We start from the raw sequence: 25,297 nt of genomic DNA on the forward strand, positions 1-25,297 counted from the left end.
CTGCAACAAAATCACTATAAATTATTTGCATCAACCTTGATGAAAAGGTTAAAAAGATATGTCAAGATTGTAAACTGTGACATTCTCGTTCTGTCAAGACCTCTGCAGTGGGTGCATTAACCAACTGACTTGATTAGAGCTTAATACTAGGCGATAACACGTCCTCTTAATACCTTCCAGAGGGTCACCAACCAAGCACATAGTTTAGTTAAAGGAGTCGTGACTCCAGACCCAAGCACTTCACAGCCTCAATCTTGATAGCAAAAAAACATCTAGCCTTTGGATGTAAACTGGGCCTCTTCAAATAGAGTGCAGTTAGCGCTAACCCGGTATTACAGCGCTTTACATGAGCACCAGTTACATTACACAAGAACACATTCATTTTTGGTAGTAAGGGAAGATTAAGCAAATTGCCCAGAATCACAGGATGTTGAGCCAGCACCAAGACTTGAACCGTGTTCCCCAGCTCCAACGTCGGCAGCTCTGGCCCTTACACCACATCCTCTCCCCTAGGGTTCTTTGGTGTGTGATGGGGCAGTCTGGGAATAACTCACTTTTTCTGGTATAGCTCTTGGTGATACAGGATCTGCCATTTCATAGCACTGCAAACCAGGTGCCATTCTAAACTAAATCGCTATAATTCATCTGCAGTTAAGCTACCTCTTCTGTTATTCTCTATGTATCCAGTCAATGTTTTTAAAAGTTAGGCTGGTATTGCCAATGTAGAGGAATACTTATTTTAAAATTCTAACACTCAGAAATATAGGACTGCCCTCTTTTCTTTGCTCCTAATTCTTTTGCCCCCCTCATTCTCCGGGTAAATGCCACAAAGGTGCCTCTTTGTGGCTTGCTTGGTGCTATAAAAGTGTTGCATCTCTAGGGTATGGCAGTCAGTATGTAGGAATGAGGCAAAAACACTCAAGATGGTGGCCTTGTTGTGTCCTCTCTTCTGCAGGGACAGGCCTGGGAGGGTTGTTGTGGCACCAGGCATACACCCACTACACTTCAAACCAAAACACATAGGTAAAACACATTGTCTTTTACAACACCAATAGCTCTAATCCTCACAAATGTGAGACCTATTGCATTGCAAATGCTTGATTAACTTATAGGTGCAGCAAGAAAACAAACATCACTTTTTGAAGAACCTGCTTAATCAGAGGAAAGTATTATGCTGCACGTTCAGCACAAAGAGTCCTTGTTGCCAGAGACCCCAGAATGGATCAGGCAGTTGTACGACTGAACACATGGTGAACAGGTCATGTGTTCAAATCCCAGCAGCACCTGCTCAGACGTTCTTCCTTCTGAGGTTTGCAAACTGAGTCCAATTTAAATGAGTTAAAGTGACACCTGATATTTGCAACGCTTAGAAACAGCAGAAGTGCGGTACGAAGAGCCATATAGAAGTATGGTGTTATTAATATTAATATAGATGATGCCTTGTAAGAGCAAAGTAAGTTCTCCCTTTTGTTGTGCACAGAGTACCTAAGTTGAAAAACATGCTGCTCATGCCAGTGCTAACCTCCACATAGGCCTTGGTAATGGGTGCTTCAAACCCACAATTCATCAATCAGTTTGGTTTGTAAAAATAGAGACTTGGGTAACTTTGCAAATGCAAGTCAAAAACGGGAGGAACACAAATATCCTGCATAAACTGGAACATCAGGTACACATTTCTTTCAGAAGAAACATATATAAACCATTTTGTTTTTTAAACAAAACGATTAGTGGAGTAAGCAAAGAACCTGGCTTAAAATGCAGCAGATCTATGAAAAGGAGGAAACTGAATTGCTATAGAAACAGGCAGTGAGGCATGCCATGGTAAACAGGGACTCCCTTCACTAAATTATGTGATGAAGAACATATTCATGACTGAGTCTTCCAAAACTAATCTCCATAGATTCATTTATTTGATCAGCTGAGTAAAGGCAATAATAATAAGCTTCCTGTCCATGGTAGAAGTTTTCAGATCTAAAGGTTCAGAAAGGTATATATTCCTATACTTTTTGTTACGTGTACTGGACCCTTTTCATATGTGGCCATAACTGGATGGTCCAAATTTTGGATTAGAAGAGGCAGGTGCTGATGTCATAAGTATGAGTATAACGTAGTTTACTCTCCATTAACATAGCAAACATAGGAATGGAAATCTTAAATTCAAATATACAACATACAATATATTTCAATTTAGATATTTATTATAGCTAATTAAACATTCAGTTCGCACATAATATAATCAACATAGAATCAACCAAAAAAATATATAATACAACCCCCCTACCCTAAATGAAACATACATATATGAAAACATAAATAACATAACAGTAAATACTCAAAAATAAACAAATAACACAGAACCAACAAAATCACAAAATAGTATACATACAAAATTACAACCGCCTCATACATGAGAGGATATTTAAACAGCACAATAAAGTTACTGCTTTGATGCTACAATTATGCGTTGTAGTTTGGATTGTATAAAATTCAACATAACAGCCAATTCTAGGTTATAATTTTCTGATTCAAATTCTCGTGTTACAGGCCTGATGGTAGCCAATCCTGGTCAGGGCTTCAAATTTGCCAATTTCAAACACTTCATGCCAATGTTCAAGACATGCCAATTTACAAGTCTGAATTAATCTCAGCCACTAGTAATTTCTCAGACCGCCTCCCAATCCAAAGTTAATTTGCACACCATGCCTCCCCAGTTTGGATCAAGCTATATACAAATCAGTTTTGAACCTGCTCCAGTTGGAACAGCACATCCTGAACTGCCAAGTCAGGTTCTCCTTGAACCAGAACACAAGCAACCCAGGACTGTTTTTTGCCCTTTTTATGAGCTCAGCAGCAGAGTATAGCTTGGTTCCAATGACACTGTGTGCAGGGGACACAGGTTTGGGCATACTCATACCACTTATGGCAACATCATAAAGTATAAAAAAACGCAATGTATGGAATGAGTGAATTAATCTCAGCCACTGGCAATTACCGCATGACAATGGATTTTTATTTTGTATACCAAGCACCTCAGTTTAGACCCAGCTATATGCAAATCACTCTAGGCCCTGCTCCAATATGAACAGTCCAGCCCAAGTCCTCCCTGAAATGGAACACGAGCAACGCAGGACAAGTTTCACCCGTGTTATGGGCTCATCAGCTGGGTATATCTTGGTTTGGTTTTGCCTTTGTTATGCTCATCAGCCAGGTATAGCATGTTCGAGTGACACAGTATCCATGGAATCCACTTTGCCACTGGATTCAAGCTGTGCCTAGCTGATGAGTCTTTACAAAGGGTGAAACTGGTTCTGGGTTGCTTGTGTTCTGGTTCAGAGAGGATCTGGCCTGGTAGTTTGGACTAGAATGTTATAATTGGAGTAGGGTAAAGACTGATTTGCATATGACTGGGTCCAAACTGAGGAGCATGGTGGGCGAAAAAAACAACGGATTGGAATGTGGCCAGAGCAATCGCCAGTGGCTTGGATTAATTCAAGTATTCCATCCTTCAGTTTGTTTTTTGATGCACCAAGTGTGACAGGTATACCCAAACATGGGTCCTGTACTTACTGAGCCACTGGAATCAAGCTATTCCTGGCTGAAGAGCGTACAATAAGGGCGAAACCCGTCCTGGTTGCTTGTGTCCAAGGTCAGGCCTGGCTGTTTGGGCAGAACTGTTGCTATCAGGGCAGATTCAAGACTGATTTGAATATGGCTGGTCCAAACTGAGGTGGCATGATAGGTGAAAAACAATGAGTTGGGATGTTGTCTGGGCATTCACCAGAGGCTGAGATTAATTCTAGAATTACGTCCATCCCTTTTTTTTTTTTGATGCCATGTAGTTATTGTGCAACAATGGATAAATAATACGAAAATACAACTTTTCAGTATTTCTACAATATATATGCTATGCAATTTCCCAATGTAGTTCACCACTGCAACAACATAAATACATATGCAGAAACAAAGATCTCAAAAGAGCATTTAACTGATATTTATTATTTGTAAGACAACAAGTAAAATAGGTACCACCATCCACATGGATACTGACTCAATCAACTGTGTCATACAATGCATCCAAAACAAAAGCACAAATTAGTAGGAAATTGGACCTCACCTTTTCTAATTTGCTCCAGCATCAATTGCCCATTTTGCTTTACTTGATCCAAAGTTTTATTTTTCTCACTCTGTTCTTTCTTAATATCCTAAAAAAGTGAACAAATAATACCCTGCTTACATAATAGAAAAAGCAACATAATCAACTTGTCCACTTCAATTCTATTACCCCTCCCCCCGATTATGGTCAGAGTAAAATATTTTCAACCAATTTAATTTCACAAGCATACAGTCACACATGCTCATTTCTCTTCATGACAGTGTTATAATCAAAAGCACTTCAGGGCACAAGCTCAGGGGTGTGGAATTTATTAAAATATCTACTTGTCCAGGGGACTGGTTGCTTCTCAAATCTACTTGTCCTGTAAAAAGATCTACTTGTCCCTTTGGTGCCATGTAGTGTGGCGACAAATTATGGCAGCAATCTCATTATGTAAGAGCTCTGATAATAGCCTCTCTGATTATGCCAGGGCTACTACCATAGTAGGGCTTAAATACTTGCAGTTTCAATCCCTACTGTAGCAATTTCCTTATTTTGCCACCTTTCTGCAGATCTGCATACTGGGGCTGGAGGAAGCAGTAAGCAATAGTTCCAGGGCTTGAATGCCTTTGAGTCTGCAAACCTACTAACCTGCATGTTTTAAAGATTTTCACCAGCTTCTCTCTAATATTTTCCCATAATAAGAAAGGTTGGACATTTACTCCTGACAATGGCAGAATTAGAACTTCTTCCAGGGTTGGGAAGAAAGTGGCTGGAGGGAAAATGAACTTGCAAATGCTCAATAGATTTTCACATGAGCAAATCTACACATCGTATTTACCCATGCTAAAATACAGTTCACAAATATTTTATAGGGGTACAACATATACCATGGGTGCACTTTTGTGACTTTCTTTAAGAATTTGGGGACACATGTAGGTAGGTTCAGATTTGCGACCCGCAAATTGCGAGTCAGAGCGACTCGCAATTTGCGAGTCGCAAATCCGAATGTAGGATGGTGTCCCTGACACCATCTGTGATTCGCAAGGGCTTCGCAAATGCCCACCTCATGAATAATCATGAGGTGGGTCGCAATTTGTGACCCCCTTGCGAATGGCAGCCCTCACAGGGATGGTGGCCCTCAAAGGGATGGTGGCCTGCTGGAGACAGCAGACCACCATGTCTGTGACTGCTTTTCAATAAAGCATTTTTTTTTTTTTTGTAATGCAGCCCGTTTTCCTTAAAGGAAAATGAGCTGCATTACAAAAACGAAAAATGAAACGTTATTGTTTCATTTATTCAGAGCAGGCAGTGGTCCGCAGGACCACTGCCTGCTCTGAAAAAATGTTTACAGCGACATTCACAATGGGGAAGGGGTCCCGTGGGGACCCCTTCCCTTTTGCTAAAGTGTTAGCACCCATTTGAAATGGGTGCAAACTGCGATTGGTTTGCGCCCGCGGTCACAAAACAATCCTACATTGCACTGCGAGTCGCAATTAGGAAGGGAACACCCCTTCCTAATTGCGAGTCGCAAACTCGTTTTGCGATTCGGTAACCAGGTTACCGAATTGCAAAACTGGGTTTGTGCATCGCAATGTGCTTTTTGCACGTCGCAAACAGCGAAAGTCGCTGTTTGCGACATGCAAAAAGCTACCTACATGTGGGTCTTGGTCCCTAATTAGGTCTGGTGTTAACAAAGACATTTAGTTTTTATTAAACTTCTATTTCTCTCTCTTTCGGCTGGCTTTACTGTGAGTGATCGCATTCTGCTCTTCCACAAGGAGCATATTGGCACACAAAGTAGTTTTGTTCAGTGTCAGGAACTACAGTGGCAATCAGTGATGTAACGAAACTGGAGGGTGCCCCTTTGCCAAGAACATGGAGGAGCCCCCTCTCCAGACTCACTCAGGGAAGGTGCTGTGCTGAAGGGGCCCCCTGGAGGGCAGCTGTGGGGCCTTTGTTATGCCACTGGTGGCAACATGTGCTTTTAGAGTTCAAAAACTTTTTTTTTTTTTTGCCAGTGTTTGTTACAATGTTGAGGGCCATGTCAAAACAAGACACGCATTGATGAAACTAAAAGACTTATAAAAATATGTAAGATCAGTTGGCTTTGTCAGGGTTTGTTTATTTTCATGCTTCCCATAATCGTGTTGAAAATGGTTACACTGATTTTCCATTAGAAATATTTTTGGGAAATACTAGCATGCATCAACACATTTTACTAAATGACACTTCATTTGCATCTAATCAGAGAGCATTCTGGGAGCATTATACTTAGCCTCATAGCCTGAACTTTTCAAACATGTGTATACACGTTTTTTATTTTTTTTGTACTGGAACCAACGTCAGTAATGAAGTGTGACCTTAAAACATTTATTTACAGCACTCACCCTAATAATGAAGGCTTTCAAATAATGAACCATAAATACAAGTTCGAACAGCATTATCTTTTGGAAACACATTACCTCAACTGCAGAGAGCTCCACTCTCTGTAAACAGGCAGCTAAAGGGTTTGTGCTGCAGAGGGTTGGGCCTACTTGTCTCAAGGACAAAGTAAACATAAAAACTTGTTGCCCTTGACCCCAAACAAGATGTCCCGGGCGTCGGGCTATAGGAATTCCACATCCCTGAAGCTGTATGTGCAATTACATTAATGTACATGGTCAACACGTTTTTTCAACAACCCTTCCACCAAACAGTTTTTGCTTCTCGTTCAGCTCCTAGAACGAAGATCATTACTATATTAGTTGATGGGGAATATATAAAAGTTACCAACAAATATAAATTTTTCCATTTCATAGAGCATCAAGCTGGACAATGATGATTTGTTCAAGTTTTTACACAAACCAGACCTTCTCAAAATCTATATCAAGGGTACATCTCCATCCTGAAATCTTGCAGACAAACTCAAAGAATTTATCACTGAAAATAAAACATTTAGGACATTTAGGTTATGGTCTAAATCTCCTAAATTTGCCCTGACACAACTGTTTTCTAAAAGTGTATTCTAGTTACATACTTTAGTCTTGTTTGTGCACAAGTTCCATTTCGGGAGCCCTAGATAGGACTGCACACCTGCATTAACAGTTGTTTCTTTGAATCACAGCTTATGGCTCTTACTTTTGAGTGTTTCCCTCTAAATGTTTAACCTTTGCCTGGATCAGCAACATTTGGATTCCAACCAATGGGAAGCACATGTGGTACCAGCACCATCATCCTCAATCTCAGAAATGAAGTGTTTCCTACTCTAGCCTGTCACCTTGTATATCCAATCAGGCCTGGGTATGTTAAATTTTAATGTGAAAGTGTATAATTTAGTGTAAATACCTTCAGTGCTAGATTTTAAATCAGCGAATAGAACTGTAATGCTAAAGAAAGCCTGGGTTTGGTTTTGATGGTGGGCACCTCCTGACTCCTAGTACACTAGCTCTTCTTAGGTGGAGATTGCATGCCAGCCCTGCAATAGTTAGCTCTACATGCACAAGTATCTCACAGCAGGTAAAAAGTTGATGTGTGGCAGGTCCTGTTTTCTCCATCCTGTACCTTTTAAGACACTAATGTAGTGTTGGCTGCAACCCTCTATTTATTCAGACTGCACAGACATGCTGTCAGCCAGTCTCCACCAAGAGGATCCTTCAGCACTCTTTGCCCTTGAAGCAACCATGAGGAGTCCAACTAGGGAGTGCTAAGTCCAGTCATCACATATAGCTCAAGGCCAGGCCCTTCCACAGACCAGACCCAGTTCAGTCACATCAATCCAGAAGACTTCACACTCTCTACAATCATGCTTGGGATAAGCTAACTTCCAACCAGGCCATTGCCAATGCTTCTCCGCCCGCTGTGGAAATCAACAGCGCACAGGGGGCAGCAGCTCCAGCCACCTTTACCACATAGTGCAAAAACAGGAGCCCATGTCATATAGGGCACTCCAGCACCCCTTATAGCAGCTGCCAAGACACCAGTAAATCCTTCCAAATAACTCCCAGCAGGTAACTCTGGAAGGGGCACAAACAAAGGATTTCAGAGGATTCTGTCCAGTAAGCATGGTTGTGGCAAGCAGCTCTCTACAGAGCAGCCAACTTGGCTCACAACACACTGGCACTCCTTGCATTAACAATTATAAGAACCAACCATATAAAAGAAACCCAGCATGAATGAAACATAACATTGGTTCAAACTTAAACAAACACTGGCAAAGACAACATGTCTTGCCCAGGACACCTACTGGCTTTGTCAATGCTATTTTTTCACCAAATGGCCTCTTCCAATGGCACACAGCCCAGGCATTCAGGTAAAGGGCAGAAAGTTAAGGGTGTATTATAGTGTCTGCTTGTTTGGTCCTTTTAGAACCTAAAAGTGCCTAGTTTTGGAGACCCTGTTCTTATCCTGCTCTCTCTTGTGTGCCTTAAATGGATGGACTCAGTGCCACTCCTGCATGGACTTCATACTGTACTCTTCTGGTGGTTTAACAGTGCCCTCCAGGTGATTAGGTTTTTAGGGGACTAAAATGATGCCTGCAAAACAACAGCAGGTTCTACAAAGGATATTTTCAGGTATAGAATTGGCAAGTACATGCAATGGTGTTTAGTCTCACACCCTATGCCACATCGCTTGCTTGTGCAAAGCAACATTAGACACACTGAGCCTTCAGCACATTTTTCAGAATGTACACATTTCACCCTGAAACAAATACCCTTTGTGCCATACTCTATAAAGTGCGTACAAAAACCCAATTCAAACCTGAGCACAATAGGCCTCACAAGGGGTATGGAAAGAGATGTAGAAAATTGCTACAAAACAATATCATTAATTTTGCAGAAAAGACTCTCCTAGTTACACAAAGCTGTCCCTACTGATGCTGCGTGAGCACAGTGCCACATTTTCCGATGGTACCTGATAATTTGCTAACGCTGAGACCAACAAAGCAAGTCTTCCCTCCAAGTGTTAACCAAATGAGGCACAGTTGGCCGGTAAACCTGAAATGCAAAACAGAATTCCCCTTGGGCTCCAAGTCCCAGTCGGATACCACACAACATGAGGCCACCCCCGTGAGACCAGGGGGATGAGCGTCTTAGACTGCCCACCAGGCAATTATAGAGAACTGCCTGGATCCACTTTGTTCCGCTACGCCTAGATACCGGCCCCCATAGTAATTCCCGGTAAGTGGCACACTTGCTCCTACTGAATGGCTGTCCACGAGGAATGCCACCAACAGCGTTCTCATGCCAGCACTACACACTAGGGGCATCGCCCAGGCTTCCACTTCCCTGCCACAACACTACATCCGCTCCATGAATCACACCTTCTATATCCCTCCAGACTCCGTTGCTAATGTTCTTTCTCTTGTTGATGTTTACCAATGCTGCATGAATCTCTGAGGCCGATCTTGTTGACAGAGACACACGTACAGTGTCCTTTAACTATGTACTGCCTGTGGCACCAAGGGGATGGATATATACTGGCAATAACACATTTTGGGAAGTATTGTGAGGTGTTCTTGAACCAGAATTCCATTTCACTTTAAATCTCACAAATGAAATGTTATATTGAATCAATTGTTTTTCTAACATTGTGCTTAAAAGGTCAGGAGGACGGTTCACTCAGTTTATGTTTGCCAGGTTGGCAGATACATTACTATCATAAATCTGAAGCAGGCTGACTTTAATGGAGCAAATGTGGAATTCTGGCGGAATAAAGAATAAGAAGCAATTAGAGGTAAGAGGACGTTCTGTTCATTTTATAATCTAAAGGCTTATTATTTAAAAACAGAGGGAAGTAGTTTTGATTTCTCATGCACTTTTTACTTAAAAACGGCGCACTGGTTACCAAAATATACTTCACTAATGGGAATCTATGGAGATGATCTGATGGCATCTGCACATGTCCTTAATAGGAATCACAGCTGCCTGTCTGCCTCTTCAAGCAGATGGAACTGTGCAGCAGGGAAAGGGGCTATGCATGGGATGGTATTCATAAGTACCTACACAGACTAACTCAAATATTAAGGATCATTTAAACAACTACCATACAGCGACTTCGCAAGGAGTTCCTTCTCATGTTATTGCATCAAAAAGCAGAGTCAATATAATAAGCAGTTAACAGCTGTCATCATTCAGCCTCCTCTCACTAGGCTTCAACTTTATTTTTTGCGGAACATATCTCGCCATGGTTTGTGAAATTTTGCTTACATGTTTTGTGAAGCAAAGGGTAAAAGGTACTAGAAGTAAACCCCGCAACGCATTATTTTGCCACCATTTTGTTGTGAATTTAAGCCACAACAAAACAAGTGTGAAGGTGGAAAGTTTGCAAAATCCACGAGGAGTCTGTTTCACACATGAAATTGCTTTGTAGGTAAATTGCGCGTGTTTCGGCAGAATGATTCACTCAGGTAAATATGGCTCATCTGGTGTACAAACAATACTTTATTAGCTTCTTGGACTTGAGTTGTGGCACTGACATTCAGGGACCTGGCATGGCATTTTTTTTACTTCTTTCTGTTTGACTTGGCTTATCTTTGAACTCTGCATCTCTAAGTCTTTCCTTTTCCGACTTTGTAATTTTTCATTTCTATGGACTCGCATGCAGACCATGGTTATTAGGTTGCAGATCATCTTTAATGCTGACAATGTGTGCAGATTATCTCCTTTCAACCAATCTTTGTATAACTGTGGCAAATTAGATGTGAAGAGAGACTAGAAGCACAGGAAGCAATGACAGTGTTGTTTTTTTCAGACACAGTTGACCCCAAGCATACTAATGCAGAAAGTTCTAGGGCCATATTTCAGAAATGGTGCATTGGTGCAAATACCAGCACAAAACCATTTTAATATTTTTGTGATTTGGAGGTTTGCAAACAAAGTTTGCTCTAGTTTATGTTAGGGGAAGGGTTCAATGCAGGACAAAAATTAGAACATATATTGTCGAATTCTCCCTAAATATATATTTAAATTTTTTGTTCTTTTAATACAAGAAACTTGACATATTTGAACAATCAAGACATAATCCATGCCTTTCTTTAAAATATCTGAAAAGTGATTTTGCATTATTTTCTTACTTGTGTAAGAAAATATGCAACAAATTGGTTGTGGCTCAAACCTCATCCTATCTTTCACATAACAAATTTGGAGAAAATAGGGTTGCTTGTGTACCACAAGCCAAGTTGGGCTCTGTGGCACAAATATGCAGAAAGATCAAGATCCCGCAATGCTCTGTGACCTCTGCACGTCTCCTGGAGATTCTTGAACATGCAAAACAGCGCGATAACTTGAAATTAGGACATCAGCCTAAACAATTAGGGATACTCACTAACCTGGGACTGCCCAGTCTGTTGTCTTTGATGAACCCTCACTTGTAAAAATTAACTGGGTAAAATCTGAACTGATGCTCATAAGTGACATCACAAGGAAGTTAAGGAGTGACTTATGCTTCATGTGGAAAGAAGTATAAGGTAATTTGGATATACATTTTAGTTAAAATATGGATCTCATTGTTCAAAGAAACTTTGGTGAAGTCAATGGGATTTTTGAGGCATGGTCAACTTGTGGATTAGATTACCCCTTTCTGTTACTGGGGGAAGTTCATTAAGAAAGATGGTAGTACTCAGCCTTCTAAATGTGTTCATAAATATCCCAGCAATCAAGACTGAGGGCCATCTGCACTGGGTTGATATGGGTTGGTGGCCAACATAGGGTGCCTTGGAACCCTCATCGAGCCATACAAAAAATATGGACTGGCCGCACCAGACTTTCAGCGGTACTACCCGATTGCCCAGGCTCAATACCTTTCTCGCTGGTTCACCAAGGGTGCGGATGGAATTAAACCTCAAGTGTAATGGTTGGTTAACCCTGCAAATGTCAGTGATTGTATTCTGGGCAAGAATCCGGTGTTGCACAGAGAAATGTAATATTTGGAGCACATATCGAAGTGGTACACTTTGAAATGCATCAGCTACCTGAGATACCCATTACACTGGAACCTGGGTATCGAAAATTAATGCACACATTAAATGAAATACACATGCGTCACTCCTTTGTCAGAAGCAGTTTCCGAACTCTAGAAAAGTTTAAGGTTAGAGGCGGTGTAAGGAAATGCCTCTATTGCATGATCACTCCCAAAGTTTTGGACTAATGCTGCTGGTTTTTCAACAGAGAGTGCACTGAGGCCTGCTAACCAGACCTCCGTGCCAGTGCTTTGACCCATACATGTTTATGTTTGATTTACTTAAAACCCTATTGGCATAAGCTACCTCACTTTTAGTCCTTTCTATGTGGGACCGTGGGTAACCAGGGCCTGTAGGTAAAAGTATCCCTTAGGAGCTGTAGCACTTATTATGCCAACCCAAGTGTGACAATGTGAAACATGTCTCCCATCCTGCCACTGCAGACAAGTAGAGCAGTTATAAACTGATAACTCAACTTTACAGTTTAAACCAATGACAAAGTCCAGACTTCCCTATTTATTTAATATATAAATATCACCCCAACAGCAGGCCTGTTGAATCCTAAGGCAGGATGATGTATATAAAAAAGTAGGACATATGTTTTCATATGTCCTTATTGCAAATAACCCAAATTATTGATTTTGTTGTGTTAGAAAAGACTAGTAGTCCCATTGGCAAAAACATTAAACCCAACCTGTTTCCCAAGTCGAATTTAATGTAACTTTAGAGTAAAAGGCATATTTAAAAAGTTGCATTCTGTTTCCCAGGAGGTTTTTCAGTGGCCATTTGCAGATGCTGGCCACAAGACATCCTCCTGCCCTCCTGGAGAGAAGTGCGAACAACTCCCAAGTAACGAAACAATTGAGGCCTGCTGTTAGAAGAGGTGTCCACTCTCCCTGGCAGGTCGTCACACAGGTTTGTGAGCCCAAACAGCAAGCTTCAAGGGGGAAGCCCCCTTTGAAGGGAAAATGGTAGACACTCACTGAGAAAGGGGTCTGCCATTCTAGGATTGGGAGAATACAGCAATGTGGGATAGTTAGATGCTACACATTGCAGGAAGTCATCAGATGGGAAAGGACCTACTAGCCCATTGATAGTAAATGCTGAATGCCCTCAGGGCACTTTCTGTGCATAAATGTGACATCCCTGGCACACAGATCCCATATCACATCTCAACTGGAGAGAGCACTGAAAAAAGACTGCCCTGTTGTTCCCTAGACCTGACAAAGGGAGGCTGCACCAAAGACTGGACTGCATCTGCTGTTCCTCGCTAGCAAAGAGAGGACTGTGCCTGTGGTGCCCTCCTCAAGAAAAAATCATCCCGAGCCCCAGACAGAAGAGGTGAGCTTTGCTGACTGACTTTTGGTTACAGACCCAGGGTTCCAAATACTGAAGAACCTTGCGTTAGCTAGTCCGTAGCCACAAATACTTGAACACCAAAGCGCAACCTGGGAGACTGAGTACAGATGCTCAAAAACTGCACCTATGTCTTCTGTAACCAGGAGAGTCATCCAAGTGCAGTTTAGTTGCCCAAGAATGACACTAACCTCCACCAAAGAGAACTGTTTTGTGACCAGAGACCAGTAATACAGAGGCAACTGAACTTTTTCTGGGCCCAAAAACAATTCGAGGGGCATAAACCTCTATGGCCAAAGTCACCCCACGAAGACTGTGGACCAAGGAGTAGCCCCCGCTGGCCACACAACATCTTCAGCGTCCTGTATCCCTTGCATCATGACCACTCCATTGTGTCTATGGCGGTTCACGAATAGAGGTTGGAACTGGACTGAAGAAAGCTTTGGTGACAATGTAACTGTTCAACAAATACTCACTGGCCCCCCCAACCTGCTCCCTGTCGGAGTTGGTCACCCAAAGTGGGCCGGTGTATCCATATCTAACTTTATAAAAGTTATACAAAGTTTCCACTAACTGTGGTAGTTGCTAATGCTTGTTTACATTTTGAATGAAAAGAAGTGATTTAAGTTTTACTGAAAAATCTATAATTTCAGAACCCTCTAGTGGTTTTTGTCTGTTTTGGTGTCTAAAATTTCATTTTTTTTTTTTTAAATATATATTGGTGTTGGATGTCTTTTGTGTTGTGTAACTTTCATACTTTGTTGGTTTGGTTCTTCGAAATGCTGTGCACTTATTCCTTTGTCTGAGCCTGACTGCTCAAAGCCACAGCTACCCAGGGCTGAGCTAAGGATTTACAAATTAGCCTGTCAGGACCCAAAACGGTAGTGTAAGTGTATTACACTGTGATATCACTCCACCACACCATATAATACATCACTGTTTTCACAGGAGGTTAGCAGATTTGGGTGTCTTTTTGTACTAGAGAACTAAATATACAATCGCAAAAATCCTACTAGACTTTATGGGTCAGACACCCACTAATTAGGCATTAGAGGCCATCATCAAAATGAAAAGCAAGAGGGGTCTGGTCACAACTGCGTACTGTGTCGTACTGCAAAACAAGGGAGATGTTGCAAGGAAAAGCAGAGCCAAATGGTGTGAAGATGCCTCCATACCACTTTCGGCTATATATTTGTAGACACACGAAACCAGTATCCATCAACTATAGACACAAACATCTCCACTTCTAATACCTACCCCAAGTATCTTACACATGAAAGAGGCTGCAAAGACTGTTAGGTGTGGTGCAGAATAGGCTGATTTTCTGCACTTAGCATGGGTCTGGCCCAAGGTGAGGGTGTTTCAGGAGGAGGCTTTTACAGCAGTTGGGGGCAAACCCAAGGGATCCTATTACACTGGTTGCTGGGGATATTGTGAGATTCCAAATGGTTCAAGGAAACTAGCAGGCCTGGATTTCTTGAAGGAAAATCGTTTTATTGCTGTCCAGTGGCACAGGAATTGTAAAGCAACACGAGGTCATGTCTACTCTAACTTGCAAAATGTCATATCCTCGAGGAGGAGTATATGAAAGTGGTTAGTCAAACATCGCATTTTAAGGTTAGGTGAGGAAGGAAGAGTCTAAGAATGGTTATTTTGGAGATCATAGCAGTAGAATGATGTGGGTATGAGTAAGAGAGTTGGGATAGAGGTATAGGGTGAGATAGTAGTGCACTGGAGAGAGTGTTTTTTACCTTTTGTTTTCTTGTACACTAGGAACAAAGTAATAAATATATGGATACATGATTACATAGGAAGGGAATATATGTGTAAGAAGATAATATATTGAGATTTAAAATTGTATCGTATAAACACAGGCTTTCAAGTGTTGCAGCATTTGAAGTTAATTTATTTTTGTACTTTTTATAACATTATTTTTATCTTTTCCACAATATTTCAATAGGGAAATTCTTGTAGACAGTTAAGGTGTACATATTGTGATAGTTAAACAAAAAAGAGACTCATAAGCATATAATCAAACAACTTATATAGAAACTATGCAATGACCTGTGAGCATTTTGAGCCTAGAATAATATACATACATACACATATATATATTGCCTACTGGCGGTCGCAATTAGGTAGTTATAGTCACGACCATGTTTCCATAGAAAAAGCGTTTTTGACTTGCCGATATCTTTGGCACCGTTTGACAATCTTCGTGAACCTTCCCAAAAAAGTATACTGGTTGTCCTTGTTGAGCACAAAAAAAGGTTTGGGGTGATTAGACAAGTAGGGGCTGAGAAAAAGGGGAGTAGAAAACATGCAAATCCCATGTTAATTCCCTTAGGCATTTTGAACACGACTGCAGCCCCAACTACTGGATGGAAATGTACCAAATTTGGCAAAAAGCTGGCTGTCGGTATGCTGATTGTGCTTTTGTTTTTTTTGGTGTAAATCCGTTCAGTAGTTTTTGAAATATTAAAGGGAAAATAAATGTGTATATCTGAGATCGCAATGTATTTGCGAATGCAAACAGGAATGCTGTGAATGGCTAGCCACAACCTGACTATAAAGTTGTGACCCCCATTTTAGGGAACAGGACAAGGTCTCTGGGGCTGAAAATTGAAATGAAGTGTCATAAGGGGTCAGGGTGGAGGTACCATGACTGGGAGGAGGAACCATGACCCCAGGGGTGTGATATAGGGGCTTTTGAGGGTCAAATTATGGGTTTAAAATTATTTTTCTCCACCATGTGCGATATTTGCGAATATTCAAGAATATTTGTGAATATTCAGGAATATTCTCGAATAAGGAAAAAAAAATAAAAAAACATTCACATTCATTCATACACTAATTTATTCACTCATACATGCACTCAGAGACTCATGCGCTCACGTAGACACTCATGCTCCCACTCAGACCCACTCATAGACTCACACACCCACCCACTCTCAGACCCACTCAGACACTCCTGCATCCCCACTGACAGAGATAGGCCTTGTGGCCAACCACCACTGCGCGAAGCCAAAGGCCGTGCACATCGCAGGGTTGGGTGATTATAAGGGCTTGGCAGCTGGGCCTGACGACAGGCCAGACACTGCAGCCAACTCCGCCATGCACAGATTAACCTACAGTAATTAAAATTATTTTGTGTTAAAGCACCATAAAAATTCACTGAAAAAATAAAGGTTACATGAACGGTATAGTTAGGATCTGAATTTACTCATACAAACCCATAGAAATTCAGCAGTTATAGTTAGAGTTATTTCAAGTAACTATAACTTGTACCCTAAGGTAACTATAACTTGTGCCTTCACCATGCACAGCTAATAATTACTCCACATTTTATATCATTGATGACACCTAAGGCATCTTTGATATAATCACTGCAACATCTGCAATAAAATTATTGATGAGAAAACTGTGCATGGCGAGGACGCAAGTTATAGTTACCTTAGGGCGTGAGTTATAGTTACTTGAAATAACTAACAGCTGAATTTCTATGGTTTTGTACAAGTAAATTCAGAACCTAGCTACAACGTCCCTGTAACTTTTGTTTTTTTCAGTGAATATATATTTATATAACCATAAGTAATATGTGCATTTATTAGGCATGCCTAAACACTATGGGGGTCATTCTTACCCCGCCGGGCGGCGGGAGCCGCCCGCCTGGAGGGAACCGCCAGAAGACCGTACCGCGGTCAAAAGACCGCGGCGGTCATTCTGGGTTTCCCACTGGGCTGGCGGGCGACCGCCAAAAGGCCGCCCGCCAGCCCAGTGGGAAACAGACCTCCATGAGGATTCCGGCTCCGAATGGAGCCGGCGGAGTGGAGGATGTGCGACGGGTGCAGTGGCACCCGTCGCGTATTTCAGTGTCTGCAATGCAGACACTGAAATACAAAGTGGAGCCCTCTTACGGGGGCCCCTGCAGTGCCCATGCCATTGGCATGGGCACTGCAGGGGCCCCCAGGGGCCCCACGACACCCCTCACCGCCATCCTGTTCCTGACGGGCGGAACCGCCAGGAACAGGATGGCGGTGAGGGGGTCGGAATCCCCCATGGCGGCGCATCAAGCTGCGCCACCATGGGGGATTCCCAGGGCAGCGGAAAACCGGCGGGAGACCGCCGGTTTTCCTGTTCTGACCGCGGCTGAACCGCCGCGGTCAGAATGCCCAAGGGAGCACCGCCAGCCTGTTGGCGGTGCTCCCGCGGTCCCCGGCCCTGGTGGTGACCCCCTATGTATATATTTAGGGGAAAAACTGTTATGTATATTTGTACAAAGAAATAACCTTATTTATATATACACATACAATCAAATTATAGATGTTTACATTCACAAGGATATACAGTACACTGCTGTTTGAGTATGGTGGTAGGAAAGAGCCAACTCTTCATTAGCCTTTTGAAGATAATATAGTTTTTGTTGATCTTATTATTGGGGGTAATGAATTCCATATTGTTTCCTATATGGTGGGGTTTTGAGGCAAGGTGCCAGTCTTGAGCGGCGAGTCCTTTGTTAAATGTATTTGGTGATTTTATTCCTGATGAAAAAACTTCCTGTGGCTTTACTTGCGGGAGTAGTCTGGAAGCAGAGTTCTGAATCCTTTGTAGTCTTTTCGTGGTGGATAGAGATGATCTGGTTTAGAGGTTACTGGCATAATCCAGTTTAGACAGTAGCCCGGACCTTGTGTGGAAATCCCAAGTGGGGGAAAGTGTGTTGCAGAGTTTTTAGGATGATGAAGCTTGATTTTGCTAATTTGTCCACTTGGGTATTCATTGTTAACTTGGAGTCCATGGTAACTCTAAGATTTCTTACTTCCTTAGATATTTTTGGAGGTGGGCCTAGATTGTCAGGCCAGGCAACGAGTGGGTCAATATTTCCCCAATCGCCAAATGTGAGAATTTCTATTTTGGAAGCATACAGTTTGAGATGGCTCCATGTCATCCACTGACCAACGGCTCTGAGGCAACTGAAGATTTGTGAGATTTCAGTGTCTTTGGGTGAATTCCGGTTGTATTATGGTGTCATAGTCAACTGTGTCAAAGGCAGCTGATAGGTCCAAGAGAAGTAGTGCAGCAACTCCATTGCAGTCTACTGTGTTTTTAAGGTCATCCTAAATGGTGATGAGGGCAAATTCGAAGACTCTTCCTGGACCTAATCCAGTTTGGTAGCCTGAAAGTATGAAGTTTTATACAATGGATTGTGACATCTAGGAGAAAGCTGCTCTTTATATCAGTTTGCCAAGGAAAGCCCCATTTATATAATTGATCTGCAGTTGTTTGGGTCATGCGGGTTAATGGTTTGTTTTCTTTAGTAACGGGAATATGTATGACTTTTTTTTAGGTCTTCTGTAGAGACTCCCGTAGTTAAAGAATTATTGATAATTCTTCTTACTGGTGTGGCAGCAGAGGTAGATAAAAGAATGTTCTTGAAAATGTGTGGTGGACAAAGGTCAGAAGGGCAGTCTAGAAGGTTTGCTTGCTTTGACCAGATCCATAAATTCAATCTGTGATATTTGTTTGAAGGACTACAGAGGCTGGGTTGGCTTCCTCTTGGAGTGTTGTTTTGGAAATGGGTTGGTTCGAGTGCCTTTGTTTTAAATAGGAATTCAATGTGTCTGCTTTAGTTGTGTAATGATTTGCCAGTTTTTCTGAATTACTGAGTAATGGGATGAGTCTTTCTGTGCATTTAGGTTTACGAAATTCATTGAGAACTTCATAAAATCTTTATTTGCAGATTTAGCATGTCAAATTCTGTCTGAATAGTACCTTTTTTAAAATTTTTTTTAGACGTTTTGATTGTTGATTTGTATATTCTGTTAATTTTGCGTAGGTGAAGTTTGTCTCGATTATTGCTTGTTTTCAGCCAGGTTCACTGCAGCCTTCTGATTTGTTGTTTTGTCTTTTTAAGTTCTGAGTTTCTCCAAGGTTCTTATTTCCTTTTGTCCTGTTGTGTTGTTCTGAGTGGTATTGAAATATCGAAAGCTTCCTGCAGCCAGTCAGCGTTTTTGAACAGAATTTACTGTGTCTAGATCTGTGTTGGCTGTTAGCTGTGCTTCTATGGATTCAAAATTGAGTTTGTTCCACGGTCGATAGCTGGGGCCCTCAGCCGTGCACGTCAGTGAGTGGATTAATGTATAGCAATGAAATTTTCTTTACGTTAAAAAAAAAAAAAACACAGAAATTCACTGTGTGTAGATTACTGAAGAGGAATGAAGACTTGCATTAAGGAGGAGGGTTAGTGTTGTAAAGAAAAGGCTTTGTTGTTTCTCATTATGGATACAACCCACTTTTGTTCTGGTTTGTTCTAATATTACTATAATGATATATAACATTTTGCAAAATGTGTCCTAGTCAACTATAATAACTCATATTCATTCAATGAATGGTCTTCAACCCACTTGCTAATAAAGAAGCTTTGTGTTCAAGCTATTGTCTGCAAGCTGGCTGTAAAGCGTAGCAAAGATGCCAAGGCCCCTGGTACAAGCAAGGAAAATGGCCTCATTGACTGCTGTTGAGGTAGTACAATATAACATTTAAAAGGGTTCTATGGGCCCTGCTATCACTCCACCTGCAGCACCAATTGTAGATACTTCTCTGAAGCTGGCTAGAACAGATTTTAAAGTTTCAACCAGTGCTCTAGTCATTAATGGGCACACAAGCTCCTCATAACCTTAAGCCACATGTGTATGAAAAATGTGTCGTTTCAACACTAATTAGCACACTAACTGACAATGTGTGCATACCAGATGAAGAGGACGACAGACCAACAGTAATTTTAGTAATGAAAAACACATCTGATAAATGTTCATACTGGGGCTCTGGGAGATATAAAATCCACATAAAAGTGATTGTAAATCAAAGAGCTTTGTACTGTTGCAATGAAAGAGGTCAGCACCAAGAAGTAATTCATGAAGCTATTTGAATATCAGTGAAGAAAATGTTGTTTTTCAGACCACATAAGCGTGCTGCGGTGTGCTTGAAGAGAAAAACAGGACATATCATGCAATGCATTTTTTCTGAATATCTCTTAAATCTTCTGCCAGCTGTGTGGGGAAAAAAGCCCTTTTTCAATATCATACTTTAGCTCTTTCCCTTTACATACCTTTAGTGTTTGCTTAAGGTTTGAAGTCTCCCTTTTCTTCGTATACTCTTTGATCTCGGAGGCCTGGATGGCTGCTTTAGAGGTCAAAATCAATTTCAAGAGCTCAGCAATGTCAGCATCAAACCTGGTAAAAGAAATGTTAAATCTATGGGTTCCCATGCTGTCAACAGAGTGCAAGCTCCCAAGCTAAAGCTACCATCTGAGCGCCACGCCATGAAACACTCCAAAATGTGAAATTTTAATTGAAACAAAAGATTCTCTAGGGTGCAGAAACTCGGTTGTCCTTTATACACCTGCGAACTACAATTGATGAGGCTCTGAGTATTTTTCTTTTTTTTCTTTTTTTAAGACTGGCCTCTCAGACAACTTTTACTGCTGTGAAACAGTATTATTTTTGATATTATAAATTACATACATACCTAGAAGGACTTTTGTTCAGCATGACTGATCCACTGGCCTGTACAATTTATTATTCACATTTTGCGTCTATCAACCACAGCATACAGCAGGGGGCAATAGGACAGCCCACTTTCCCATTGGCTCCCTTCACTTTGAGTGACAGCATAAAGCCTGTGTACATTGTTCACATCACCTCAAAATAGTCCTCTTTTTCTTAAGTGACAAGTCTGGATTCAGGTGTGTGTTTATTCATAGTTTTCTATTAACTTTGAATACCATCAACCTATTTTGCCTGCACTTCAGGTATACAAGTGGATGGTGATTTATTTTCTGCCTGACTTTTAAAGTTGCAGTTATAAAGTGTTTGAAAGGCACCATAACATTGTAATTGCCTGCAATTTGAGTGCTTTATTGGGTGGTCTTTTATTCTAATTTTTCTCAGAAATACTAATATTGAAGTGAGTGGTACAATGGAAAGACATGTTATTTCAAAACCAAATATCACTAGTTAAAACAGTCACATTAATTAATGTTTAAAAATATTTGTGATTTTTGATTGCAAGGATACCACAATTACATTCTAGTGGCTGCAGGCTTTCTTTTCAGGGTCGTGTCTGAGAGTGCTAGCGAGACTCTTGTATACATAAAAGGGCTTGGAACCCACCCATTGCTTACCATTTTTTGTCTTCACATCACTCCTGTTTACCAGCTCTGTAATTGGCCAGTGCATGCAAAACATAATTTCCAGTTACTTTTGTGACACAGGGACCAAGCACAAATTGAGTCAAGTTAATCAGTACCCGTCCCCTGCTCCCAATGTGACTGAGGTACTACTTCTTCCCCTCTCCCACTCATCCTCCTTGCCGCACCCTCCATCACGCTTGCACTTTTTAATCTTTTTTCTCACAGGGTGTCTGGTGTCTACGAGAGCCAGAATCCAGATAAATGTGATTTACACATCAGTGATGTGAAAGAGAGGGTTGAGACACAAAAAACACTTATATCACTATTGAAAAATGCAGTAGTCATTTTACAATACACCGATTACCGCTTAAGAAATGGTATAGTTTTAGTTCTACTGGAATCATTTTAAAATATATATTTTAGATAAAAAGAAGAGATAAGATGTAATATTACACTTTGTTACGTAGTAATTTCATAAAACATAATTTATTCTAAATTTGAGAAAGCAGTACAGTTTTGTAAATAACTATAATGAATTTGCCTTAAAACTATTTGACATGCTTTGGAATTTTGCTTATCTGTATCGAGATGGAATGGATCACTGCGATTCCCAGGTGGCTGCCACCTGTTAAATACTGGCTGCAATGGTCTTTCTTCTATGTCAGTGCTCTATTTTGTGTTTAAATCAAGATAGACATTACCCACCTTAGTTTCATTCAATCCTTTCATTGCTCTGCTAGGGTCTGTGTGTCTCCGGTTTACAACTTGCTGCATGTGTAAGGGAAAACGCTGTAGAACTGTTGAGCGCATTTGCTAGGTCAGGTGGGTATATTGACGTTTTCAATGGGGTTGGTTTGGGTGGATGACTGGCGAGACTAAAAGCATTGGTAAAGCCAATAGGTCTCACCGATGCAAGCTCTATTGCCTTTGTCATTTTTTTTTTAGAACAGCAGAATGTCTAAAAGTTGAAAATAAAAGTGCTATGATGCAACAGTCTCACAGTGCTATTTTTTTTTTTAGTTTCAGCCACGTTGCACAGCAGCCATGCTGTGCAACATGTGCAATCAAATACTGAATAAGCCAATAGATTTTGCAAAGGCAAGACCTACTGGCTTTACCAATGCTTGTTTTTTATTTATTTTTGTGGCATGTGTGTGCAATAGAAAATAATAACCATTGCACCAGGTGGCAAAAGTCAAACCTATTTGTAAATGTCTGTTCTACTTTGGCATCACTGTAGACCAAAGCCCCGCTAACCTCAGTTTGTGACATCAAAATAACTCTACATCTAAGAGCTGAGAAGGCAACAAGTTTGGAGCAAGCTGCTTATTCTTCAGCAGCAGATAACATTTGCACTAATTTTCTATGGGGCAGCAAACACGTTTGATTTGCCAACCCATTTTGTTGAATGCAGTAATAGTCATCCTTTCACACGATATGCTTTTGAGAATACAGAGTCAATGTTGTTACAATAGCTGAATTTCACATGTCTCGGTATGTAATGCTCAGCCTGGCGTAATCAGTTTGAGGTTGCTCTCACATCAGCATGTGTTCATTTACTTTATAATATATAGTTTTTCTTTACATGAGGTATTGATTTCAATTTTTGGGTTTTGCAACCTAGGATTGTTTTTCTAAGATCAACAATCTGTTTAGGCTTTTTAAAAATCGAACAACATTTATTTGATGTATCTCGAAACATGCAATAATGCATTATTTAAATTGTTTTTTAAATAATTCCACTACCAAAGCTATAAACCTAGATACTGGGCTATCTAAATTCAAGATGTACAATCCTTTGGGTAAAATGTGAAAATCAGGCCCTCGAATCCTAGATACGAACTACCATTGCAAAATTGCTAGTAAAAACTGTAATTAGCATATATTAGTAACATGGAACATGTGTTGCTTCTAAAATTGGTAATTGGACATGTATATGAACACGTTTGGTGACCATTACTTGAAATTGTATACTTTCGTACTTTCCAAATTCATTTTTAAATAAGACCATTACTATATATGGAAAATGTCATTTACCCAGTGTACATCTGTTTGTGGCATGAGACGCTGCAGATTCACATGCTGTGCATATCCCGCCATCTAGTGTTGGGCTCGGAGTGTTACAAGGTGTTTTTCTTCGAAGAAGTCTTTTCGAGTCACGAGATCGAGGGACTCCTCCCATTTCGGCTCCATTTTGCATGGGCGTCGACTCCATCTTATATTGTTTTCCCCGCAGAGGGTGAGGTAGGAGTTGTGTATATAGTAATAGTGCCCATGCAATGGAGTAAGCATGTATGTACATAATGTGATTAAAAGTGTTGTATTTACAAATTTACAAATGTACAAGATTATTTTTATCAACTTATAACGGCTACAGGCTCCCGGGGAGGTGGGAGGGCGCATGTGAATCTGCAGCGTCTCATGCCACGAACAGATGTACACTGGGTAAGTGACATTTTCCGATCAATGGCATGTGTAGCTGCAGATACACATGCTGTGCATAGACTAGTAAGCAGTTATCTCCCCAAAAGCGGTGGTTTAGCCTGTAGGAGTTGAAGTTGTTTGAAATAATGTTCGTAATACTGCTTGTCCTACTGTGGCTTGTTGTGTTGTTAACACATCCACACAGTAATGTTTAGTGAATGTATGAGGCGTAGACCATGTGGCTGCCTTACAGATTTCTGTCATTGGTATATTTCCCAGAAAGGCCATGGTGGCACCTTTCTTCCTAGTGGAGTGTGCCTTTGGTGTAATAGGCAGTTCTCTCTTTGCTTTAATATAACAGGTTTGAATACATTTAACTATCCATCTGGCAATGCCTTGTTTGGATATTGGATTCCCTGCATGAGGTTTTTGGAAAGCTACAAACAATTGTTTTGTTTTGCGAATTTGTTTGGTTCTATCAATGTAATATATTAATGCTCTTTTTATGTCTAATGTATGTAATGCTCTTTCAGCTACAGAGTCTGGTTGTGGAAAGAACACTGGGAGTTCCACTGTTTGATTTAAGTGGAACAGTGATATAACTTTAGGCAAAAATTTGGGATTTATGCGTAGAACCACTTTATGTTTGTGTATTTGTATAAAGGGTTCCTGTATGGTAAAGGCTTGTATTTCACTTACTCTTCTGAGAGATGTGATAGCTATTAGGAAGGCTACTTTCCAGGTTAAGTATTTGAATCTCACAAGAGTGCATGGGTTCAAATGGTGGACCAATGAGTCGTGTTAATACAATATTGAGGTTCCACGAAGGAACTGGTGGTGTTCTTGGTGGAATGATCCTTTTTAGACCCTCCATAAATGCTTTTATGACTGGTATTCTAAATAGTGAAGTTGAATGTGTAATTTGCAGATAGGCAGAAATTGCTGTGAGATGTATTTTAATGGATGAAAAAGCTAACTTAGACTTTTGTAAGTGTAGTAAGTAGCTTACAATGTTTTTCGCGCACGCGTGTAATGGTTGAATTTGATTATTATGACAGTAATAAACAAATCGCTTCCATTTATTTGCATAACAATGTCTTGTAGTAGGTTTTCTAGCCTGTTTGATGACCTCCATACATTCTTGTGTAAGGTCTAGATGTCTGAATTCTAAGACTTCAGGTTCCAGATTGCTAGATTGAGCGATGCTGGATTCGGGTGTCTGATCTGTTGTTTGTGTTGAGTTAACAGATCTGGTCTGTTTGGTAGTTTGATATGAGGCACTACTGACAGGTCTAGT

General features: G+C 40.8%; 1 protein-coding gene across 4 annotated transcripts in view; it reads right to left on the reverse strand.

Moving 5' to 3' along the window:
• Positions 1-25,297, reverse strand: part of UTRN (utrophin) — a 1,374,288-nt gene that overhangs the window by 994,338 nt on the left and 354,653 nt on the right. For all 4 annotated transcript variants that reach the window (XM_069235249.1, XM_069235248.1, XM_069235247.1 and 1 more), the window contains exons 18-19: positions 20,494-20,617; positions 4,115-4,202 (exon numbers count right to left, since the gene is read on the reverse strand). In XM_069235249.1, coding sequence (XP_069091350.1) covers positions 4,115-4,202; positions 20,494-20,617 — 212 coding nt within the window. The remainder of the gene's footprint in view (positions 1-4,114; positions 4,203-20,493; positions 20,618-25,297) is intronic.

Source organism: Pleurodeles waltl, chromosome 5 (assembly GCF_031143425.1).
Source record: "Pleurodeles waltl isolate 20211129_DDA chromosome 5, aPleWal1.hap1.20221129, whole genome shotgun sequence".
NCBI classification, from domain to species: Eukaryota; Metazoa; Chordata; class Amphibia; order Caudata; family Salamandridae; genus Pleurodeles; species Pleurodeles waltl.